Source organism: Vipera ursinii (genome assembly GCF_947247035.1).
Source record: "Vipera ursinii genome assembly, chromosome: 7".
Taxonomy (NCBI): Eukaryota; Metazoa; Chordata; class Lepidosauria; order Squamata; family Viperidae; genus Vipera; species Vipera ursinii.
Genome location: NC_139521.1, coordinates 2,856,989 through 2,878,407, shown reverse-complemented (window position 1 = coordinate 2,878,407; position 21,419 = coordinate 2,856,989). Strand labels below are relative to the sequence as shown.

The following is a 21,419-nucleotide window of genomic DNA, read 5'->3' as shown; positions in this document are numbered from 1 at the left end:
AGTTTCCATCCGTTGCTTCTTGTCCTGCCTTTGGGTGCTTTGGAGAAGAGCTTGACTCCCTCTTCTTTGGGGCAGCCCGAGATACTTGAAGACTGCTATCATGTCACCCCTTGTCCTTCTCTTCATTAAACTAGACAGACCCAATTCCAGCAACCATGATTAGCCCAAAGTGTCTGTGTGTCTGTGTGTGTCTCTCTGTGTGTGTCGTTCTCTCTGTGTGTGTATATACATATACATACATACATACATACATACGTGTGTGTGTGTGTGTGTGTGTATAAATTTATTATAAACACCAGGCTGATAACAACCAATTCTGCTTATATCTGCACAGAATCTACAGATTTGGCTCCTCCCTACGGTTCAGTCTGGACTGCCTTTTCTATATTTCACAAATGAGTGGAACTGATTCAGCTAGATAAACACGGTGGCTTTTAATTTAAAAAAGAGAGAGAGCGAGACACCGAGCATCCCAAACTGCTCTGTTGACATCATAAAATGAGGTTGTGCGTGTGTGGGTGTGGCTCTGCGTGCGAGGGACACCGGCCCTCCTTAGCTCATGCAGTTCTTGCACCGCTGCAAGCCGTTCTCGTTACACGCCGTGCACCGGAGGGCTTTGAAGGAGTCTGTAAAACAGTTCCGAAAGGTGGACATTTTGCTCCCATGGCACATGAAGCAGGGAAGGAAGCCGAAGCCCCCACAGGAGAGGCATTCGTGCGGGTGTTGAACTCTCTGCAGAATAGGGGAGGAAAGAAGAACGGCATCTATTAGTTGCATTTAATTGACCCATGTCTCTCAACCCTAGCAAGTTTAAGATGCGCGCCCTTCAGCTCACCCAAAATTGCAGTCCTTCGGGCTCTCTGAGTTTGGTTGTTTCCTTGCAGAGGTTTCACTAACCATAGGTGACAACATCAGTGTAGGAAAGGAGTGGGGCTTGTGGGGAGGAAGAGGAGGAGGAGGAGGAGGAAGAAGAGGAGGAGGAGGAGGAGGACTGTGGGCTCCTTGGTGCTCTCTGAGCTGGGTGGTTTTCTTGCAGACCTTTTATGACCCAACTAGATAACATCATCAGTGTGGGAAGGGAGTGGGATTTGTGGGGAGGAGGAGGAGGAGGACTGTGGGGTCCTTGGTGCTCTCTGAGCTGGGTTGTTTTCTTGCAGACATTTTATTACCCAACTAGATAACATTATCAGTGCTACAAGGCAGTTGGATTTGTGGAGAGGAGGAGGAGGAGGAGGAGGAGGACTGTGGGGTCCTTGGTGCTCTCTGAGCTGGGTTGTTTTCTTGCAGACATTTTATTACCCAACTAGATAACGTTATCAGTGCTACAAGGCAGTTGGATTTGTGGAGAGGAGGAGGAGGAGGAGGAGGAGGAGGAGGAGGAGGAGGAGGAGGAGGAGGAGGAGGACTGTGGGGTCCTTGGTGCTCTCTGAGCTGGGTTGTTTTCTTGCAGACATTTTATTACCCAACTAGATAACGTTATCAGTGCTACAAAGCAGTTGGATTTGTGGAGAGGAGGAGGAGGAGGAGGAGGAGGAGGAGGAGGAGGAGGAGGAGGAGGAGGAGGAGGAGGAGGAGGAGGAGGAGAATTGTGGGGGTTTTGGTACTCTTCAGTTTGGTGGTTTCCTTGCAGATGTTTCCTTACCAAACCAGGTAACTTCATCAATGGTAGAAGGGAGTGAGGTTTCCTCCAAGTTTATAATCTAGTGGTGTGGCCTGTCAATGTTGATAGGGAAATTCCTGGTGATTTCTTGATTGGGCTATTGTTTATGGCTTAGTTGTTGTTCTGCTGTTGATCTTGATGTTAATCTCTGCTTATCTGGGTGTTGAACACTGTTGAAGTGGTATTTTGGTTTTTCGGTTTCCTTCCTGACTTTCGGATTGTCTCTTTTGAATAGCGTGTAAATCTTGCTTACCTCTGTGTGCCTGTCGATGACTGATTTGTATGCGTGGTAGGCTGTCAGAATTCTCTAGCATTTTGGGATTTAGCTTGATCTAGGATGCTCACAGTTTCCCAGTTGAAACTATGGTTAAGTCTGGTTAACTAGCGGTTAACTCCCAGAATTCCCCAGCCAGCATATTGGATCTATAAGCCTATATCAGGGGTCTTCAAACGTGGCCCTTTTATGACTTGTGGACTTCAACTCCCAGAAGTCCCCAGCCAGGCATGCTGGCTGAGGAATTCTGGGAGCTGAAGTCCACAAGTCATAAAAGGGCCACATTTGAAGACCCCCGGCCTATATTCTTACCCATCCATGGGGGAATTCAACCATACGCCATGTTAAGGCGTCTTAGCAGTTAGAACACAACGGGTAAAAAAAATCTTTAAATGTCTTAGTAATGATTTGTCTGGAGAAATCGAACGGGCCTTTTGTATATAAGTGGATCGATATAATGACACCCTCAGGGGTTCTTGGGCCAAGGAAATGGGAGCTTTTGTGATGTGGCCTTTGCTGAGCACCTTAATTACCTCAATTTTGGTTAAGAGGTCCTGCAGTTCCCCCGATTCATTCATGGACAAAATTTTCTCAGCACCCTAGAAGGAAACAGGCAAAATCCATTAGTTGGTGTTTGGGAGAGTATATGTGTATACGCGATTGTCTGTGTGTGAGTAAGACAGAGAGAAGAGGGTGGAAGATGGCTATTTTTGAGAATTTTACAAAGGGGAAGCTTTCTTGATAGAAATCACACTTTCCCAGTTGAACCAAGCCAAGCCTGTGGAACAAATAACATTTGTCTCAATAGCGCTACACGATTGTTGCCAAATGTGCACCTTGCTTTGCAAAATATGCCTTCCTATAAAAATAGGCTTACAAGGTACGTCGTCACATTTAATTTCTTCGTATAGAGTTGCATCAGAGATTCTTATTCCATGCACAAGAGAAATCAAGAGCGCTTTGTTGTTGTTTTTTACAGTTCAAAGATCTCCAGCCCTGAATTTGCACAGAGCTGGTTAAGTATAAAGGGGGGGAAAAAAATCTACGGAGGTTCTCCATCATCCAAGCTTCTTCAGCTCTGCCTGGAGGGTGGAGGAATGGAAGGATTTATACACCTTGCAGACAGCTGGCCATTTGCATTCTCTTAGAGCAGACATGTCAAACACAAGGCCCGGGGGCCAGATCCGGCCCGCGAAGTGGTTTCACAAGGCCCGCGAAGCCATCCTAAAAACAAGGAGGGAACAGCCCCCACTGGCCCAGAGACCCTCCTCCTGCCGGAGACCCTCAGATCTGTCCCACTCCTGCCCAGGCCCCCATAGGCACCCTTGATGCCAACGGTGTAGAGCTGGCCACGCCCACCCAGTAGGCCATACGCACTTTAGCCACGCCCACCCAGTAGGCCACGCCCACCCTGGCCACACCCACCCGGCCCCCTGAGGGCAACCGCAATGCTGATGCAGCCCTCAATGAAATGTGAGTTTGACACCCCTGTCTTAGAGGGTCATTGAGGCCACTGGGAGGTTTATCTGTGTCCTCAATGGTGCTTTTTCAACTGGACTTTCTCGCTTTTCTTTGAAGACGTTTCACTTCTCATCCCAGAAGCTTCTTCAGCTCTGACTGGATGGTGGGGAATGGAAGGTTTTAGCCTAGAAAGAGCTGATGAAGCTTCTGGGATGAGAAGCGAAAAGTCTTCAAAGAAGAACTACGAAGTCCACTTGCCTCCTGAAAAAAACCACCTTTGGGACAACCCTGACCTGGAGGACGGAGAATCTCCATATATTTTTAGCCACGCAGTTTGGGATGAACACCCTCCGAATGGTGTGGGAGTATGAACAGATTTCCAGAAAAAAAAAATTGCAGACTACAGGAACCATTTGCACCACTCACGTGGACCCTGAGGACACAGACAAACCTCCCAGTGGCTTCAATGGCTCCCTAAGAGAATGCAAATGACCAGCTGTCTGCAAGGAGTATAAATCCTTCCGTTCCTCCACCATCCAGTCAGAAGCTGAGGAAGCTTCTGGGATGAGAAGCGAAATGTCTTCAAAGGAAAAACAAGTAAGTCTAGTTCAAAAAGCACCACTGAGGACACAGATGAACCTCCAAGGGGCCTCAACGATTCTCTAAAAGGAGGCAAATGACCAGCTGTCTGCAAGGAGTATAAATCCTTCCGTTCCTCCACCCTCCGGTCAGAAGCTGAGGAAGCTTCTGGGATGAGAAGTGAAACGTCTTCAAAGGAAAAACAAAAAAGTCCAGTTGCTTCGTGGAAAAAAAGCACCTTTGGGACTATGAAGGGAAAAGTGATGACAAGGCTGAGAAAGTAGCTGTGAAAAGTGAAAATAATTGAGATCGAACGGGGTCCCCAATACAAAAATGATCTTACAGAGAGAATTAATCTGCCGAAGAAGATATAAAACAATTTCCATGGTTCCTTCTGCTAATCGGAGAAGAAGACCTGTTGAACATTTCTATTTAACTTTCTTGCTGCCATGGAGTCAAGATCCAATCCCGTTTTGGCAGTGGGTCAGTCCTCTGGGTGAAAGCGTTCGCTCACCCCTTTGCGCAATTCTGACGTGACCTCAACGAATGTCAGCATCTTGCCAACGTCGATTGCTGAAGCGTTGCTGGGGTGTCTTGTAATTAACGCAGGATCAGGACCGGGTGGCCTTCCTTCTGACAAAAGCCACCTTGGAATCAGGGTTTATTTCTGGAGAGTTGTGGTGTCACAGGAAGAAAATGAGGACTAGGCCAAAGGTGAGGGCTTTTTCTGGCTTTGGTGCATTTCCCTTTCTATGTTTTCTGATCTCCAACAGTGAGGGTGAAACACACACACCAAAAAAAAAAATGGCTAAAGATCAGCTCCGATGCCAGCATGGGAAAAAAACATAAGAACCAGGGCTTTTTTTTTTCCTCACGGAACGCTCAGAACGGAGTTCCGGCACCTTTTTTGGATGGAACCTTGTAGGGTAGGCAAGGCGGGTTGTAGGACAGGTGTGAGTTTCTAATGCTCCCTTCAGAGGTTCTTGAGATTAATTGCAAATTAAGGAGGCCCATAGAGGGAAGGAAGGAAGGGAGGGAGGGAGGGAGGGAGGGAGGGAGGGAGGAAGAAAAGAGAGGGAGGGAGGGAGGGAGGGAAGGAAGGAAGGAAGGAAGGGGAAGGAGAGGAAGGGAGGGAAGGAAGAAAAGAGAGGGAGGGAGGGAGGAAAGGAAGGAAGGAAGGAAGGAAGGGGAAGGAGAGGAAGGGAGGGAAGGAAGAAAAGAGAGGGAGGGAGGGAGGGAGGGAAGGAAGGAAGGAAGGAAGGAAGGGGAAGGAGAGGAAGGGAGGGAAGGAAGAAAAGAGAGGGAGGGAGGAAAGGAAGGAAGGGAGGGAGGGAGGGAGGGAAGGAAGGAAGGAAGGAAGGAAGGAAGGAAGGAAGGAAGGAAGGAAGGAAGGAAGGAAGGAAGGAAAAGGGGGACGAGGGAGGGCGGGAGGAAGCTCAAATCTTCTCCCCAATGTTTTCTATCTTTCTTGTATGTATTTATTTTTCCAACTTGAATCTTGGACACCTCACTCTTACTGACAGCTTCCCTGCAAATGTTTGTTTTTCATGTGAAAAGTCAACCCGCCCTCTTTTTTTAAAAAAACAAACAAATGCCACCACCAAATCAGGGCGTTCCCTCTTGACCCGGGATGTACCATCAACGCTTTCATGGTGTGTCTGATACGAATCCTGCTGGGCAGACCCGTTGGGCGAGGCTTCGTGATTTCCCAAGGCTGATTTTCTCTGGCCGGCCCAGATTCTCTTGCCTTTCCCTGCAACGTCTTCCTCTTTGGGAATTGACGGTTAGCTTACTTCCGAAGGGTCTTGAAATAATATCTTGACTTCCCGCATCCAACTGAGTCAAAAATTAGGGTGGACATCATATCATCTCTTCCTTCCTCCATTCTTTCAGCCAAAGACCCTTTTTACAGCAGTGGCCCAAATTGTGGAAACCTTCTGGGACAAGTGTACAGTAGAAATGACCCCTTTGGTTAAAGGTAAAGGTAAAGTTTTCCCCGCACATGCGTGCTAGTCGTTTCCGACTCTAGGGGCCGGTGCTCATCTCCGTTTCAAAACCGAGAGCCAGCGCTTGTCCGAGGATGTCTCCATGGTCATGTGGCCGGCATGACTAGATGCCAAAGTTGCACGGAACGTTGTTACCTTCCCACCGTAGTGGTCCCTATTTTTCTACTTGCATTTTTTATGTGCTTTCGAACTGCTAGGTTGGCAGAAGCTGGGACGAGTAACAGGCGCTCGCTCTGTTACGCGGCACTCGGGATTCGACCCGCCAAACTGCCGACCTTCTGATCGACAAGCTCAGCGTCCTAACCCATTGAGCCACCGCATCCCCTTTGGTTAAGTTTCCACAATTTTTTTCTTCTAATTTTTTTTATAACTGTAGCCTTGTCCGCTTAATAATACTATTTTACATGGCTTTCTGGGCGACCAGTCAACTCTTTGCACCGTTACTTTAATTTTATTACGTTTTACAAGCTCGCTAGATGAACGAACACAAAAAAAACCCAACCGACTTGACGGCCATCACATAACACACTGACAATTGTTCTCCTCTCGGCTTCAATACATGACATCAGTAACCGGATCCTACTGTGATCTGATTGGCTCCTTGCCAAAATAAGATGGCACCCGATTGGCTCTCTAAACACTCGTGCTCATTGGCTACAATCAGATGAGGGAAGGCTACCCGATTATCAACCTAACGCTTCCATTTTCTGGTGATTTGGCTATACCTTTCCATCGAACACAGTACAGATAATGGAACAAACTTTGTTGCATTACATTCTTGATTAAATTATCTTTCCATTGATTATATAATTTTATGCTACTACTCCAAAAAAAAAAAAAAAGTGGTGTTGTTAGCCATCAAACTTCAAAAATACACTTTCCGCAAAAGGCTTCCACAATTTTGGCCACTACTGTATGTCACCGGCAAATTTAACTTCAAATAAAAATGATATATTCTTCTCCCAGCAGAGGGCGCAATTCATCGTCAGATACAGCAACGTCTGTATCTGTACATCAAAATTCAGAGGCTTGGCAACTGACTCATACTTACGACGGATGCAGCGTCCCCCGGGCTCACGGGATCCCCTTTTGCGACCTTCCAACAAGCAAAATCCATGGGGCAAAGCCAGATTCGCTTTACAACCGTGTTAGTAACTATACAACTGCAGTGATTCGCTTAACAATGGGGGCAAGAAAGGTCGTAAGAGGGGGAAAAATTCATTCAACGACTGCCTCGCTTAGGAAGAGAAATTTTGGGCTCAATTACGGTCGCAGGTCAAGGGCAATACGTAGTCTGTGGAATTAGTGCTTGAATAAAAGAGGAAGAAATCAGACTGATACATAATTATTGGCTATTTTTGTAGAATAGAATAGAATAGAATAGAATAGAATAGAATAGAATAGAATAGAATAGAATAGAATAGAATAGAATAGAATAGAATAGAATAGAATAGAATAGAATAGAATAGAATTAGAAATAATAGAATAGAATAGAAATAGAAAAGAATAGAATAGAATTAGAAATAGAATAGAATAGAATAGAATAGAATAGAATAGAATAGAATAGAATAGAATAGAATAGAATAGAATAGAATAGAATAGAATAGAATAGAATAGAATAGAATAGAATAGAATAGAATAGAATGAATAGAATAGAATAGAATAGAATAGTTATTGAAATATAGAATAGAATAGAATAGAATAGAATAGAATAGAATAGAATAGAATAGAATAGTTATTGAAATATAGAATAGAATAGAATAGAATAGAATGAATAGAATAGAATAGAATAGAATAGTTATTGAAATATAGAATAGAATAGAATAGAATAGAATAGAATAGAATAGAATAGTTATTGAAATATAGAATAGAATAGAATAGAATAGAATAGTTATTGAAATATAGAATAGAATAGAATAGAATAGAATAGAATAGAATAGAATAGAATAGAATAGAATAGTTATTGAAATATAGAATAGAATAGAATAGAATAGAATAGAATAGAATAGAATAGAATAGTTATTGAAATATAGAATAGAATAGAATAGAATAGAATAGAATAGGTTATTGAAATATAGAATAGAATAGAATAGAATAGAATAGAATAGTTATTGAAATATAGAATAGAATAGAATAGAATAGAATAGAATAGAATAGAATAGAATAGAATAGAATAGAATAGAATAGAATAGAATAGAATAGAATAGTTATTGAAATATAGAATAGAATAGAATAGAATAGAATAGAATGAATAGAATAGAATAGAATAGAATAGTTATTGAAATATAGAATAGAATAGAATAGAATAGTTATTGAAATATAGAATAGAATAGAATAGAATAGAATAGAATAGAATAGTTATTGAAATATAGAATAGAATAGAATAGAATAGAATAGAATAGAATAGTTATTGAAATATAGAATAGAATAGAATAGAATAGAATAGTTATTGAAATATAGAATAGAATAGAATAGAATAGAATAGAATAGAATAGAATAGAATAGAATAGAATAGAATAGAATAGTTATTGAAATATAGAATAGAATAGAATAGAATAGAATAGAATAGAATAGAATAGAATAGTTATTGAAATATAGAATAGAATAGAATAGAATAGAATAGAATAGAATAGAATAGAATAGAATAGAATAGAATAGAATAGAAGAATAGGAATTGGGAGTGGAGTGGAGTGGAGTGGAGTGGAGTGGAATGGCGTAAAGTGGAGCAGAACCGAACAGAATAGAACAGAACAGAATGCAGAATAGAATGGAATAGAATAGAATATAGAATAACAAAGTCGGAAGGGACCTTCGAGGTCATCTAGTCCAACCCCCTGCTCAGGCAGGAAACCCTATACCATTTCAGACAAATGGCTGTCCAGTCTCTTCTTAAAAACCTCCAGTGTTGGAGCATTCACAACTTCTGGAGGCAGGTAGTTCCACCCGTTAATTGTTCTAAGTATCAGGGACTTTCTCCTTAGCTCCAGGGGGCCTAATGAACCTATTGCTCAGTGAAGGCTTCAGCACAAATGGTTGCGAACGTAACATGCTTCCTCTTTTTCACGTCCGCGTCGCTCCGATTTCTCACGCTTTCAGATTCAAACCGGGCCGGCAGACGCGCCTCGCCTAATCCGTCAATCCCTCGCACACTTACCCCCAGATACTGGCCTTTGATAAAGGCGACCGGGACCGACGGGATTTCTCCCAGCTTTCTGCATCTCTCAGACAGCTCCTTCCCATAGTCGCCGTTCAACGCAATGTTCTTCTCTACAAACTTGACCCGGTGGTTTTGGAAGATCTTCCGAACTAACTCGCATCTTTCGAACGTGGTTCTCACCACCCGAAGGCTGGTGGTGTAGACGACGATGCGTCCGTTTTCCCAAACAGAGGATAACTGTAAATATAATATATACATTTTATACATATACATATACATACAGTATACATATACGGGTGTGTGTGTGTGTGTGTGTGTGTGTGTGTTTTCCGGTCAGACTGGTTTGATTGATGCACCTTGGGGGTGCATACACACACACATACACAGAGACACACACACAGAGACACACAGAGACACACAGACAAAGACACAGACACACACAGACACAGACACACAGACACACAGACACACACACAGATACACAGACACACACACACACAGACACACAGACACACACACAAACACACACACACACACAGACACAGACACAGACACACACACACACACACACACACACATATATATATTGAAATTGAAATATATATATATATATATATATATATATATATATATATATATATATATATATATAATTTCAATTACGTGGAATCCTTCATCTAAGACAGGGGTCTTCCAACGTCGCCACAATTACAATTGTGATCTACGACCACAATTTAGGTTGCTAAGCGAGACAGTTAAGCGGATTTTGCCCCGTTTTACGCCCTCTCTTGCCACAGTTGCTGAGTGAGTCACTGCAGGGGAAGGGGAAGAGATGTTGTGTGCAAGTTGCTGCAGTCACAATGCTCAAACGTTGCGCAAACTTAAGCAGAGGCCACCTGGCGTGTAGAGGGTCACCAAAGGCGAAATGCCAGCCTCTGCTGTGATGAAATACAGCTTTATGCTGGCACCTTGTCGGTTGGTTTCACTTCTGCCGACTAGTCTAATTAGCGCCCTCAAAGTAGCAAACACCATAATTGCAATTCCAATAATAGGAATCCATTAGCAGCTTAAAACAACAGGTAGAACCCCAGGCAGCTACTGCATCATCATCATTATTACTATTACTATTATTATTATTATTATTATTATTATTATTATTATTATTATTATTATTATTATTGTTGTTGTTGTTGTTGTTGTTGTTGTTGTTGTTGTTATTGTTATTATTATTATTGTTATTATTATTATGTTATTTATAAAATTACCAACAAGGTGTCTTTTAACCTCAGAATATTATGCCCTTAGCTGAAGGAGGCTTTGAAAACTTGGAAACAAATATCTAATCAAATCTATTTGTTTGCCGTGGCAAACAAATAGATTAAAACAGGAAAGAAAAACAGAGCAGAAGCAATTTACATTTAAAATCAACCTAAAGATAAGGAGGTTAGATAAAGTTTAATGACCTTAAACTGAATTCAGAATAGAAGGAGCTCGGCTTCTTTCGAAGGCCAGGCACCAGAAAAAGAGTTCCAGAGTAAACTTAGTTTTCAAACAAGTTTGCACGGGAAGAGAACTATCTAAGTCCAAAACCCGGAGATGGAGATGGAGAACTTTAATTTACCTTGCTGCATGCAACCGGGTACAAAGCCTCGAGGGAGGGAGGGAGAGGGAGAGAAGGAAGAAGGAGCAGGAAGAAGGAAGGGAGGGAGGAAAAGAGAAGGGGAAGGGGAAGGGGAAGGAAGGAAGATGGGGAGGGAGGGAGGGAGGAGGGAGGGAAGGAGGGAAGGAAGGGAGAGAGAGAGGGAGAGAAGGAAGAAGGAGGAAGAAGGAAGAAAGATGGGAGGGAGGGAGGAAAAGGGAAGGGGAAGGGAAAGAGGAAATAGAAGGGGAAGGGGAAGGAAGGAAGATGGGGAGGTAAGGAGGAAGGAGGGAAGGAGGGAAGGAAGGGAGAGAGAGAGAGAGAAAGAAGGAAGGAGGAGGAGGAGGAAGAAGGAAGGAAGATGGGAGGGAGGAAAAGGGAAGGAGAAGGGAAAGAGGAAATAGAGGTAGAAGGGGAAGGAAGGAAGATGGGGAGGGAAGGAGGAAGGAGGGAAGGAGGGGAGAGAGAGAGAGAGAGAAGGAAGGAGGAGGAGGAGGAGGAAGAAGGAAGGAAGATGGGAGGGAGGGAGGGAGGGAAGGGGAATGGAAAGGGGAAGTGGAAGTAGAAGGGGAAGGAAGGAAGATGGGAGGAAGGAAGATGGGGAGGGAGGGAGGGAAGGAAGGAAGGGAGAAGGGGAGGGGGAGAAGGAGGAAGGAGGAAGAAAGATGGGAGGGAGGGAGGAAAAGGGAATGGAAAAGGGAAGTGGAAGTGGAAGGGGAGGAAGGAAGTTGGGAGGAAGGAAGATTGGGAGGGAGGGAGGGAGGAGGTAAGGAAGGAAGGGAGAGAGAGAGAGGAAGAAGGAAGGAAGATGGGAGGGAGGGAGGGAGGGAGGGAAGGGGAATGGAAAGGGGAAGTGGAAGTAGAAGGGGAAGGAAGGAAGATGGGAGGAAGGAAGATGGGGAGGGAGGGAGGGAAGGAAGGGAGAAGGGGAGGGGGAGAAGGAGGAAGGAGGAAGAAGGAAGAAAGATGGGAGGGAGGGAGGAAAAGGGAATGGAAAAGGGAAGTGGAAGTGGAAGGGGAGGAAGGAAGTTGGGAGGAAGGAAGATTGGGAGGGAGGGAGGGAGGAGGTAAGGAAGGAAGGGAGAGAGAGAGAGAGAGAGAGGAAGAAGGAAGGAAGATGGGAGGGAGGGAGGAAAAGGGAATGGAAAAGGGAAGTGGAAGTGGAAGGGGAGGAAGGAAGTTGGGAGGAAGGAAGATTGGGAGGGAGGGAGGGAGGGAGGAGGTAAGGAAGGAAGGGAGAGAGAGAGAGAGAGAGAGAGAGGAAGAAGGAAGGAAGATGGGAGGGAGGGAGGAAAAGGGAATGGAAAAGGGAAGTGGAAGTGGAAGGGGAGGGAGGAAGATGGGGAGGGAGGGAGGGAGGAGGGAAGGAAGGAAGGGAGAGAGAGGGCGGAGAAGGAAGAAGGAGGAGGAAGAAAGAAGGAGGATGGGAGGGAAGGAGGGAAGGAGGAAAAAGGAAGGAGGAAGATTACGAGGGAGTGAGAGGAAGGGGAAACCTTTTTTGAAGTTTTGAAACTTTTTCCTGGTTCCTTAGGGCCAAGCGAAAGGGTGGAAGCCCATAATATCGGCTGCAGTATCCCGGGTGCGCACGATCCCCCTTTGGCGAAGCGAAATCGAAGGGGAAGCCAGATTCACTTAACAACCGGGTTACTCGCCGAACAACGGCGGCGAATCGCTTCACAGATGCGGCCAGACGATGATAAAACGGGACAAAAATTCACTCAACAAACCGTCTTAACTTAGGAGCAGAAATTTGGGGTTTCTCAACTGTGCTCCTAAGTCAAGAACTATCTGTGTTTATCCTTAGCTGAGGGTCGTGTGTGTGTGTGTGTGTGTGTGTGTGTGTGTGTGTCCGTGTCCTTTTTCATTGTCTTGAGGCTGCAGGGCCTTTTCCAAACGTCCTTTCCATAAAACTTTGCAAGAGGCGCTTGGGAGTTTTAAATTATTGATAGGATTTCTTTTCTAATTTTTTTTTTTTTTTATCCACGCAGCATCCCAGCAGAGGTGGCATTTTCACAGAAGCATCGTCGCCAACGAACGCAAAAAGCTGCAGGCTGGGGGAAAAGGGAGAGTTTAAATCAGGCTGAGATTCTTAATTAGTCCGTGATGCTTCATTCGCAGCCCCCAGTTCAGATGAGGACATATGCTAATTATCGAAAGAGGCAGCGCTCCACAAAGGGTATTTTTTTAAAAAATGATTGTTTTGATGGGCTGCCTGATTTCTTCAGCAGCCCAAAGGCGGGCGGGGGAGGGAGGAAGGATGAATGATAAAAACTTCTACATGGGAAATATACTTCTCTCCAGAGTCCATTTGATGTACATCTTTCTTTGGCTTCGGGGGGGAAGCGTTTTTATTTGTGCATCTCAACACACCCCATGGGTGTAATGAAGCAGATATATTTCATCGCCATTCATTTGAGTCTGCCATCTTGGATTCCAAAAGACATTCGCCAAGGATTTTCTAAGCAGGAACAGAGACTGGCACCAACCTGAGAATAACAGAGTTTGGAAGGGACCTTGGAGGTCATCTAGTCCAACCCCCTGCTCAGGCAGGAGACCCTAGACCAGGGAACCTGAAACAGTGAAAGAGCCACTCGGAACCGGTTCCCTCACAAAAGGAAAAACTGGGAGCCGCAAAAAATGTGTCCACGTGGGTGTACATGCGCGCATGCGCAGAACAGGGTTTGACTGAAGAGTGGAGCCAAGGCGAGATATGCACCTACCCTGCATATTTGAATTGATTGGTTGAACTTTTTTAGTCCCACTTTTTTTTTTTTTTTGGACTGCACATGGCAGAGGACTGGGAGCCGCAGGAGACGGCTGAAAGAGCCGCATGTGACTCCGGAGCTGCGGGTTGCAGACCTGTGTCCTAGACCATTTCAGATAAATGGCAGTCCCATCACTTCTTAAAAACTTCCAGTGTTGGAGCATTCACCGCTTCTGGAGGCAGGTTGTTCCACTGGTTAATTGTCCTCAAATTTTTCCTTAGTTCTAGGTTGCTTCTCTCCTTGGTGAGTTTCCATCCGTTGCTTCTTGTCCTGCCTTCAGGGGCTTTGGAGAACAGCTTGACTCCCTCTTCTTTGGGGCAGCCCCTGAAACACTGGAAGGCTGCTATCCTGTCCCCCCTCGCCCTTCTCTTCATTAAACTAGACATACCCAATTCCAGCAACCATTCCTTGTATAATAATAATAATAATAATAATAATAATAATAATAATAATAATAATAATAATAATAATAATAATAATAAAGTTGGAAGGGACCCTGGAGGTCATCTAATCCAACCCCCTGCTCAGGTAGGAAACCCTAGACCATTTCAGACAAATGGTTGTCCAGTCTCTTCTTAAAAACCTCCAGTGTTGGAGCATTCACAACTTCTCAATGTCAGGAAGTTTCTCCTTAGTTCTAAGTTGCTTCTCTCCTTGGTTAGTTTCCATCCGTTGCTTCTTCTCCTGCCTTCGGGCGCTTTGGGAAAAAAGGTTGACACCAACATTCAGAAGTGCAGGACGCTCTTTCTCTCCTGCTTCTTCAAACTCCAACTTTCACTTCCCTAGGGCCTCAGAGGAAAAGCCACAAGCATGCTTCTGGATGCCCATCAGCTTTATTAAGGCAATTTAGTCCTCGGCTTACGGCCACAAATGAGCCCCAAATTTCTGCTGCTAAGTGAGACATTTGTTCAGTGAGTTTTGCTCCATTTTACGACCTTCCTTGCCACCGTGGTTATAAGCCCATCGCTGCGGTTGTTAAGTTTGCAAGAAGGGACACTGGCTTCCCCCATTCGACTTTGCTTGTCGGAAGGTCGCAAAAGAGGATCACGTCACACACACAAACACACACACACACACACACACACACACACACCGGGGATGCTGCGGCCGTCATAAATATGAAATCAGGGGATGCCACAATGGTCGTAAGTGAAAGACAAAGGCCACTCTTTTGAAGACAGCAAAGTCCACACTGAAGACAGCAAAGTCACCACGATGTAAAAAAGAGGTTGAGACTCTAGAAAGAGGGCAGAGAAAAGCAACAAAGAGGATCAGGGCTTTGTTGTTGTTAGCTGCGAAGTCGTGTCCGACCCATCGCGACCCCATGGACGACGTTCCTCCAGGCCTTCCTGTCCTCTACCATCTTCTGGAGTCCATTTAAGTTCACGCCTACCGCTTCAGTGACTCCATCCAGCCACCTCCTTCTCTGTCGTCCCTTTCTTCTCTTGCCCTCCACCTTTCCCAGCATGAGGCTCTTCTCCAGTGAGTCCTTCCTTCTCATTAGGTGACCAAAGTATTTGAGTTTCAGCTTCAGGATCTGGCCTTCTAAAGAGCAGTCAGGGTTGATCTCCTCTAGGACTGACCGGTTTGATCGCCTTGCAGTCCAAGGGACTCGCAGGAGTCTTCTCCAGCACCAGAGTTCAAAGGCTTCGATTCTTTGGTGCTCAGCCTTTCTTATGGTCCAACTTTCACTGCCGTACATTGCAACTGGGAAGACCATAGCCTTGACTATACGCACTTTTGTTGACAGGGTGATGTCTCTGCTTTTTAGTGTGCTGTCTAGATTTGCCATGGCTTTCCTCCCCAGGAGCAAGCGTTTTTTAATTTCTTGGCTGCAGTCCCCATCTGCGGTGATCTTGGAGCCCAGGAAAATAAAATCTGTCACTACCTCCATTTCTTCCCCATCTATTTGCCAGGAATTGAGAGGGCTGGATGCCATCATCTTGGTTTTCTTAATGTTAAGTTTCAACCCAAGTTTTGCACTCTCCTTCTTCACCCGCAAGAAGCTCTTTAGTTCTTCTAGGATCAGGGGACTGGAGGCTAAAACATATAAAGAACGGTTGCTGGAATTGGGAATGTCTAGTTTAATGAAGAGAAGGACGAGGGGGGACATGACAGCAGTCTTCCAATATCTCAGGGGCTGCCCCAAAGAAGAGGAGGGGGTCAAGCTGTTCTCCAAAGCGCCTGAAGGCAGAACAAGAAGCAACGGATGCAAACCAACCAAGGAGAGAAGCAACCTAGAACTAAGGAGAAATTTCCTGAAAGTGAGAACAATTAGCCAGTGGAACAACCTGCCTCCAGAAGTGGTGGGTGCTTCATCAATGGAGGTCTTTAAGATGAGACTGGACATCCATTTGTCTGAAATGGTACAGGCTTTCCTGCCTGAGCAGACGGATGGACTAGATGACCTCCAAGGTCCCTTCCAGCTTTGTTATTATTATTACTATTATTATTTTGGACAGAGAGGACCGCTGCTTTCAAGGAGGGGTCAAAGAGGCCATCTGGGTCAAAATCGAACAGCCCTCCCTCAACAGAAGGGGAGGGATACGGCATCCTCTATCTCCAGTCTACAACAGCGTCCCTTTAGCAGTTCCAAGAAGGCTCCACACCCATTTGCACTACTTGGGTGAACCTCCAAGTGGCCTCAACGTCTCTCTGAAAGAAGGCAAACGACCAGCCGTCTACAAGGAGTATAAATCCTTCCATTCCCCACCATCCAGTCAGAGCTGAAGAAGCTTCTGGGATGAGAAGGGAAACGTCTTCAAGGAAAACACAAAAAAGTCCAGTTGCCTTGTGGAAAAATCACCTTTGGGACAACCAGATGATGGCGGATCTCCATAAATCTACATTTTAAAAATTAAGTCTGGCTGATTCAATCTCACCGATTTGGGAGCTGAAAGACAAATCCCCAAAACTCCAACACAGTCCCCTTCTCTACTGGGGGGGGGGAAATCCATCTCCCTGCTTCAGAGGGGTAGCAATTCCAATTCCTGCTGCTCTGATGCAGGCGTACCACCATGTGGACTAGCATGATGGAGCCTTATTCTCCATCCTGTAATGCAAAACCCAATCAACCAGCCCAGCGTTGTTATGTCACCTTTTTTCCCCCCCACGCTTGCTTTAGTTCACACCCAAAGGATGTAGAGAGGTGTTGTCATGGCAACTGCGGTCCCCTCCTTGTCGCAGGAAGATGAAGGGGAAGAGGTTGCCATGGCAACTTTTCCTCCACTTCAGACTTTAGGATGAATCAAGAGGGAAGTCTGAAAAGATAAATCAGCTCACATGCAGCGGAACCACTTTCTAGGACGATCGGAGAGCCCGTTTTTCTACTTCTACTTTGTCAAAAGCGAGATATTTTATTTTTCTGTGGGGGGGGAGGGGGAATCTTCCATTTGGAAAATCTTCCACGTCTGATGTTAGAGTTGTTGTTCTTCAGTGTCCTCCTGCTTTGATGGGAGGAGGAGGAGGAGGAGGAGGAGGAGGAGGAGGAGAAAGAAGGAGGAGGAGGAGATGAAGGAGAAATGAGGAGGAGACGGAGAAGGAGAAAGAAGGAGAGGAGGAGATGGAGAAGGAGAAAGAAGGAGAAGGAGGAGATGGAGATGGAGAAGGAGAAACAAGGAGGAGATGGAGAAAGAGAAAGAACGAGAGGAGAAGAAGGAGAAGGAGAAAGAAGGAGAAGGAGGAGATGGAGAAGGAGAAACAAGGAGGAGATGGAGAAAGAGATAGAACGAGAGGAGAAGAAGGAGAAGGAGAAAGAAGAAGGAGGAGATGGAGAAGGAGAAACAAGGAGATGGAGAAAGAGAAAGAACGAGAGGAGAAGAAGGAGAAGGAGAAAGAAGAAGGAGGAGATGAAGAAGGAGAAACAAGGAGATGGAGAAAGAGAAAGAACGAGAGGAGAAGAAGGAGAAGGAGAAAGAAGGAGAAGGAGGAGATGGAGAAGGAGAAAGAAGGAGGAGAAGATGGAGATGAAGAAGGAGAAGGAGAAAGAAGGAGGAGGAGGAGGAGATGGAGAAGGAGAAAGCAGGAGATGGAGATGAAGAAGGAGAAAGGAGGAGGAGGAAGAGGAGATGGAGATGAACGAGAAAGAAGGAGGAGAAGATGGAGATGAAGAAGGAGAAGGAGAAGGGAGGAGGAGGAGGAGACGGAGATGAAGGAGAAATGAGGAGGAGATGGAGAAGGAGAAACAAGGAGGAGATGGAGTAAGAGAAAGAATGAGAGGAAAAGAAGGAGAAGGAGGAGATGGAGAAGGAGAAAGAAGGAGGAGAAGATGGAGATGAAGAAGGAGAAGGAGAAAGGAGGAGGAGGAGGAGGAGATGGAGAAGGAGAAAGCAGGAGATGGAGATGGAGAAGGAGAAAGGAGGAGGAGGAGGAGGAGGAGGAGATGGAGATGAACGAGAAAGAAGGAGGAGAAGATGGAGATGAAGAAGGAGAAGGGAGGAGGAGGCGGAGACAGAGATGAAGGAGAAATGAGGAGGAGATGGAGAAGGAGAAAGAAGGAGAGGAGGAGGAGGAGGAGGAAGAGATGAAGAAGGAGGAGGAGGAGATGGAGAAGGATCCCAAAAGGGGACCTCATGACCCCGGAGACTGCAACGGTCATAAATATGAGTCAGTTGCCAAGCATCTGAATTTTGATCATGGGACCCTGGGGGATGCTTGCATGGGGGGTGGGGGGGGGAAATACACCAGTCAGCAACAGTTCAGTCTTTTGCACTTCAAATCCTAGTTTGTTTGTTTGTTTGTTTTAAAAAAATGCTCAATTATTTGCTAATGTTTTTAGACTCCATTGCTTTTGCTAAAACAGTATAAATATTGATATGTTTCTGGAAATAACTCCGAAACTGGAGTCACGGCAACACGCTTACCTATTGTCCTGTATTAAACGCTGGAAGCCAACAATTGGGGTTAATTTTCTGATTTGGACAGCTTCGGAATAAACGCGTGCAGGGACTCCTCGCCCCACCACCACAACGGAGCCCAACATTTCTGCTGTTAAGCGAGACATTTGTTACGTGAATTTTGCCCCCAGTTTACGACTTTTCTTGCCACGGCTGTTAAAGGAATCGCTGCAGTTGATAAGTTGGTGACCCGGTTGTTAAATGAATCTGGCTTCCCCCATTGACTTTGCTTGCCCAGAAAGTCGCAAAAACAGATCCCCATGGTTTTGAAAGACCGGGACGGTCGTTAAGTGTGAAGCGGTTGCCAAAGCCTCTGAATTTGGATCACCACTGCGAAGAACAGTCATGGGTCACATTTTGCAGTGCCGTCGAAACTTTGAACGGTCACTCAGTGAAGTGTTGTAAGTCAAGGACCACCTGTATAACTCCTGGGGTTGGGTGCACAGCACTAGGAAGTAAATTTATTTTATTTATTTATTTTAATTCCATTTATATCCCGCCCTTCTCCGAAGACTCAGGGCGGCTTTACAAACTTAGCAGTAGCCTTCATTCTATGTATATGCCTGCTTGTTAGGGCTTTGACACACACACCCCAAGCGGCATTATTACAAAGTCAGCTTAATTGCCCCCAACAATCTGGGTCCTCATTTTACCTACCTCGGAAGGATGGAAGGATAAGTCAACCTTGAGCCTGGTGGGATGCGAACCTGCACTAATTGCAGGCAGCTGGTGTTACTTAAGGAGGCATTAGCCCACTGCGCCACCAAGGCTCATTTAGTACAACTCTAGTCTGTCTGAAAACCATTCCATTAAATGGCATTTTGTTTTCTGTTTTAAATGGACTGGAATGTTTAATAGAAGCAGATTGGATCCTTTTTCCCATGTGAAATTGACATAATAATAATAATAATAATAATAATAATAATAATAATAATAATAACAACAACAACAACAACAACAACAGCAACAGACGAGAAAGAACTGCAGAAGATAACAAAATACAAAGACCTACAAATAGAAACAGAAAGACTGTGGCAAAGGCAAGGAAGGGTAGTAGTACCAATAGTAATAGGCGCCTTGGGTGCAATCCCAAAACAACTGGAGCACCACTTGAACACCATCATCGGCATTGACAAATTCACCTTTAGTCAATTGCAAAAGGCGGCCTTACTAGGAACTGCTTCCATCCTGCGACAAGATCTGTAATACCATCCAACATCCACATCTGCCTATCCCAGGTCCTTGGGAAGGACTCGATAGGTAGGCAAGAATGCCAAATTCAGTCTGAACATCTGGCTGACTGTGCAATTAATAATAATAATAATAATAATAATAATAATAATAATAATAATAATAATAATAATAATAAAGTTGGAAGGGACCTTGGAGGTCATCTAGTCCAAACCCCTGCTTAGGCAGGAAACCCTATACCATTTCAGACAAATGGCTGTCCAGTCTCTTCTTAAAAACTTCCAGTGTTGGAGCATTCACAGCTTCTGGAGGCAGGTGGTTCCACTGGTTAATTGTTCTCACTGTCAGGAAGTTTCTCCTTAGTTCCAGGTTGCTTCTCTCCTTGATGAGTTTCCATCCATCACTTCTTGTCCTGCTTTCAGGTGCTTTGGAGAATAGGTTGACCCAGTGGTGGGATTCAAATAGGTGAACAACCGGTTCTCTCTGTGGATGCCGCTTCCAGAAGTCCATTCTGGGCCTGGGCAACAAAAAATTAGCTACCGGTTCTGCCGAACTGGTGCGAACTGGCTGAATCCCTCCACTGGGCTGCCCCCTCTCTTCTTTGGGGCAGCCCCTGAGATACTGAAAGGCTGCTATCCTGTCCCCCCTCGTCCTTCTCTTCATTAAACTAGACATACCCAATTCCAGCAACCGTTCCTTATATGTTTTAGCCTCCAGTTCCCTATTGAGAAGGGAAGCAGAGAAGGGGATGAAACAAGAGCAAAACTCATCCACTTACCTCAAGGACTTTGCCTAAGTTGTCAAAGAGGACCTGGCCAGCGCTGACTTTATGCTTGACCCCTCTCACCGTCCCATTTTTGCTGAGGATGTTGATTCGTTTGCTACCAAACCCCCTCTCTTTGGAGGCCCTGACGAAAGAGAACATGTCCCCCGTCTCCGTGTCGTTCTCATCCCCTTCGGAGCTGAAGTGTCCGTTGTTCTGTCCATCCGACTCACTGAGACGGCTGTTGGGGTCGGTTTCCGAGCTGCTGGTATACTCCGAATCCAGGGAATCGGACGTTTCTCCATCGGTGTAGACCTCCTTCAGGATTCTTCCGCTGTGGGAAGAGGCGACGCGGAATCGGACTTTCCTCAGAGGCCTCCCCTCCTCAGCCAGGTTGTTCCTCTTCAACATCGTCCTATCCATCGACGGGGCCCGCTTACATCATCCCGGTTTAGCTTGTCATTAGAGAGCGCCAGGTTCTCACGCTTATAACAATATCATAGTTGTCTTCCCGTGATAACAGGGTGGCTGATATGAAAGAAAGAGGATGCCGGAGACGTTAACCGTTCTACACTGAATTATGGATGGACCGGTGTGCTATGGTTACCTTTCCACTAACACCTGTGTAACGAGAGCCTTGATCCAATATTCATGAAAGAATACAGAGAACCTTGTTAATAAAAATGGGGACCGCTCACAAAGATGACAGTTAGGTGCAAATAGAAATACACCCTATTTCCATAGCAAAGAAGATCAAGCAGGAATGGTTAAATTGATCGTTTTATTCAAAAGGGAGAATAGATTTAAATACCTTTTTTCCCACTTGGAAATCACTTCTGGATTTTAGGGCTTGTGATGAAAAAAATAATAATGAAAGTTTGACTTTGGTTCTGTCGGTTAGATAAGATTTGTCATTGTAGAAATCGCTAGTTATATATTAAGGTGTAAAAGCAAAACGTTGAGGCTGGAGGGTTTTTATCCTGTACTGTGCTAAAAAGAGTCGCAAGTCTACTTTTTCCTTTTCCCCCC

General features: G+C 45.1%; 1 protein-coding gene across 1 annotated transcript; it reads right to left on the bottom strand.

Moving 5' to 3' along the window:
• Nucleotides 1-552: 552 nt before the first annotated feature.
• GRXCR1 (glutaredoxin and cysteine rich domain containing 1) lies at nucleotides 553-20,801 on the bottom strand (the record flags this gene model as incomplete). Its single annotated transcript, XM_083367028.1, has 4 exons — nucleotides 553-732; nucleotides 2,468-2,533; nucleotides 9,135-9,374; nucleotides 20,406-20,801. 4 exons carry the CDS (start codon nucleotides 20,799-20,801, stop codon nucleotides 553-555), a joined length of 882 nt encoding a protein of 293 aa, XP_083223154.1.
• Between the last annotated feature and the right edge of the window lie 618 nt (nucleotides 20,802-21,419).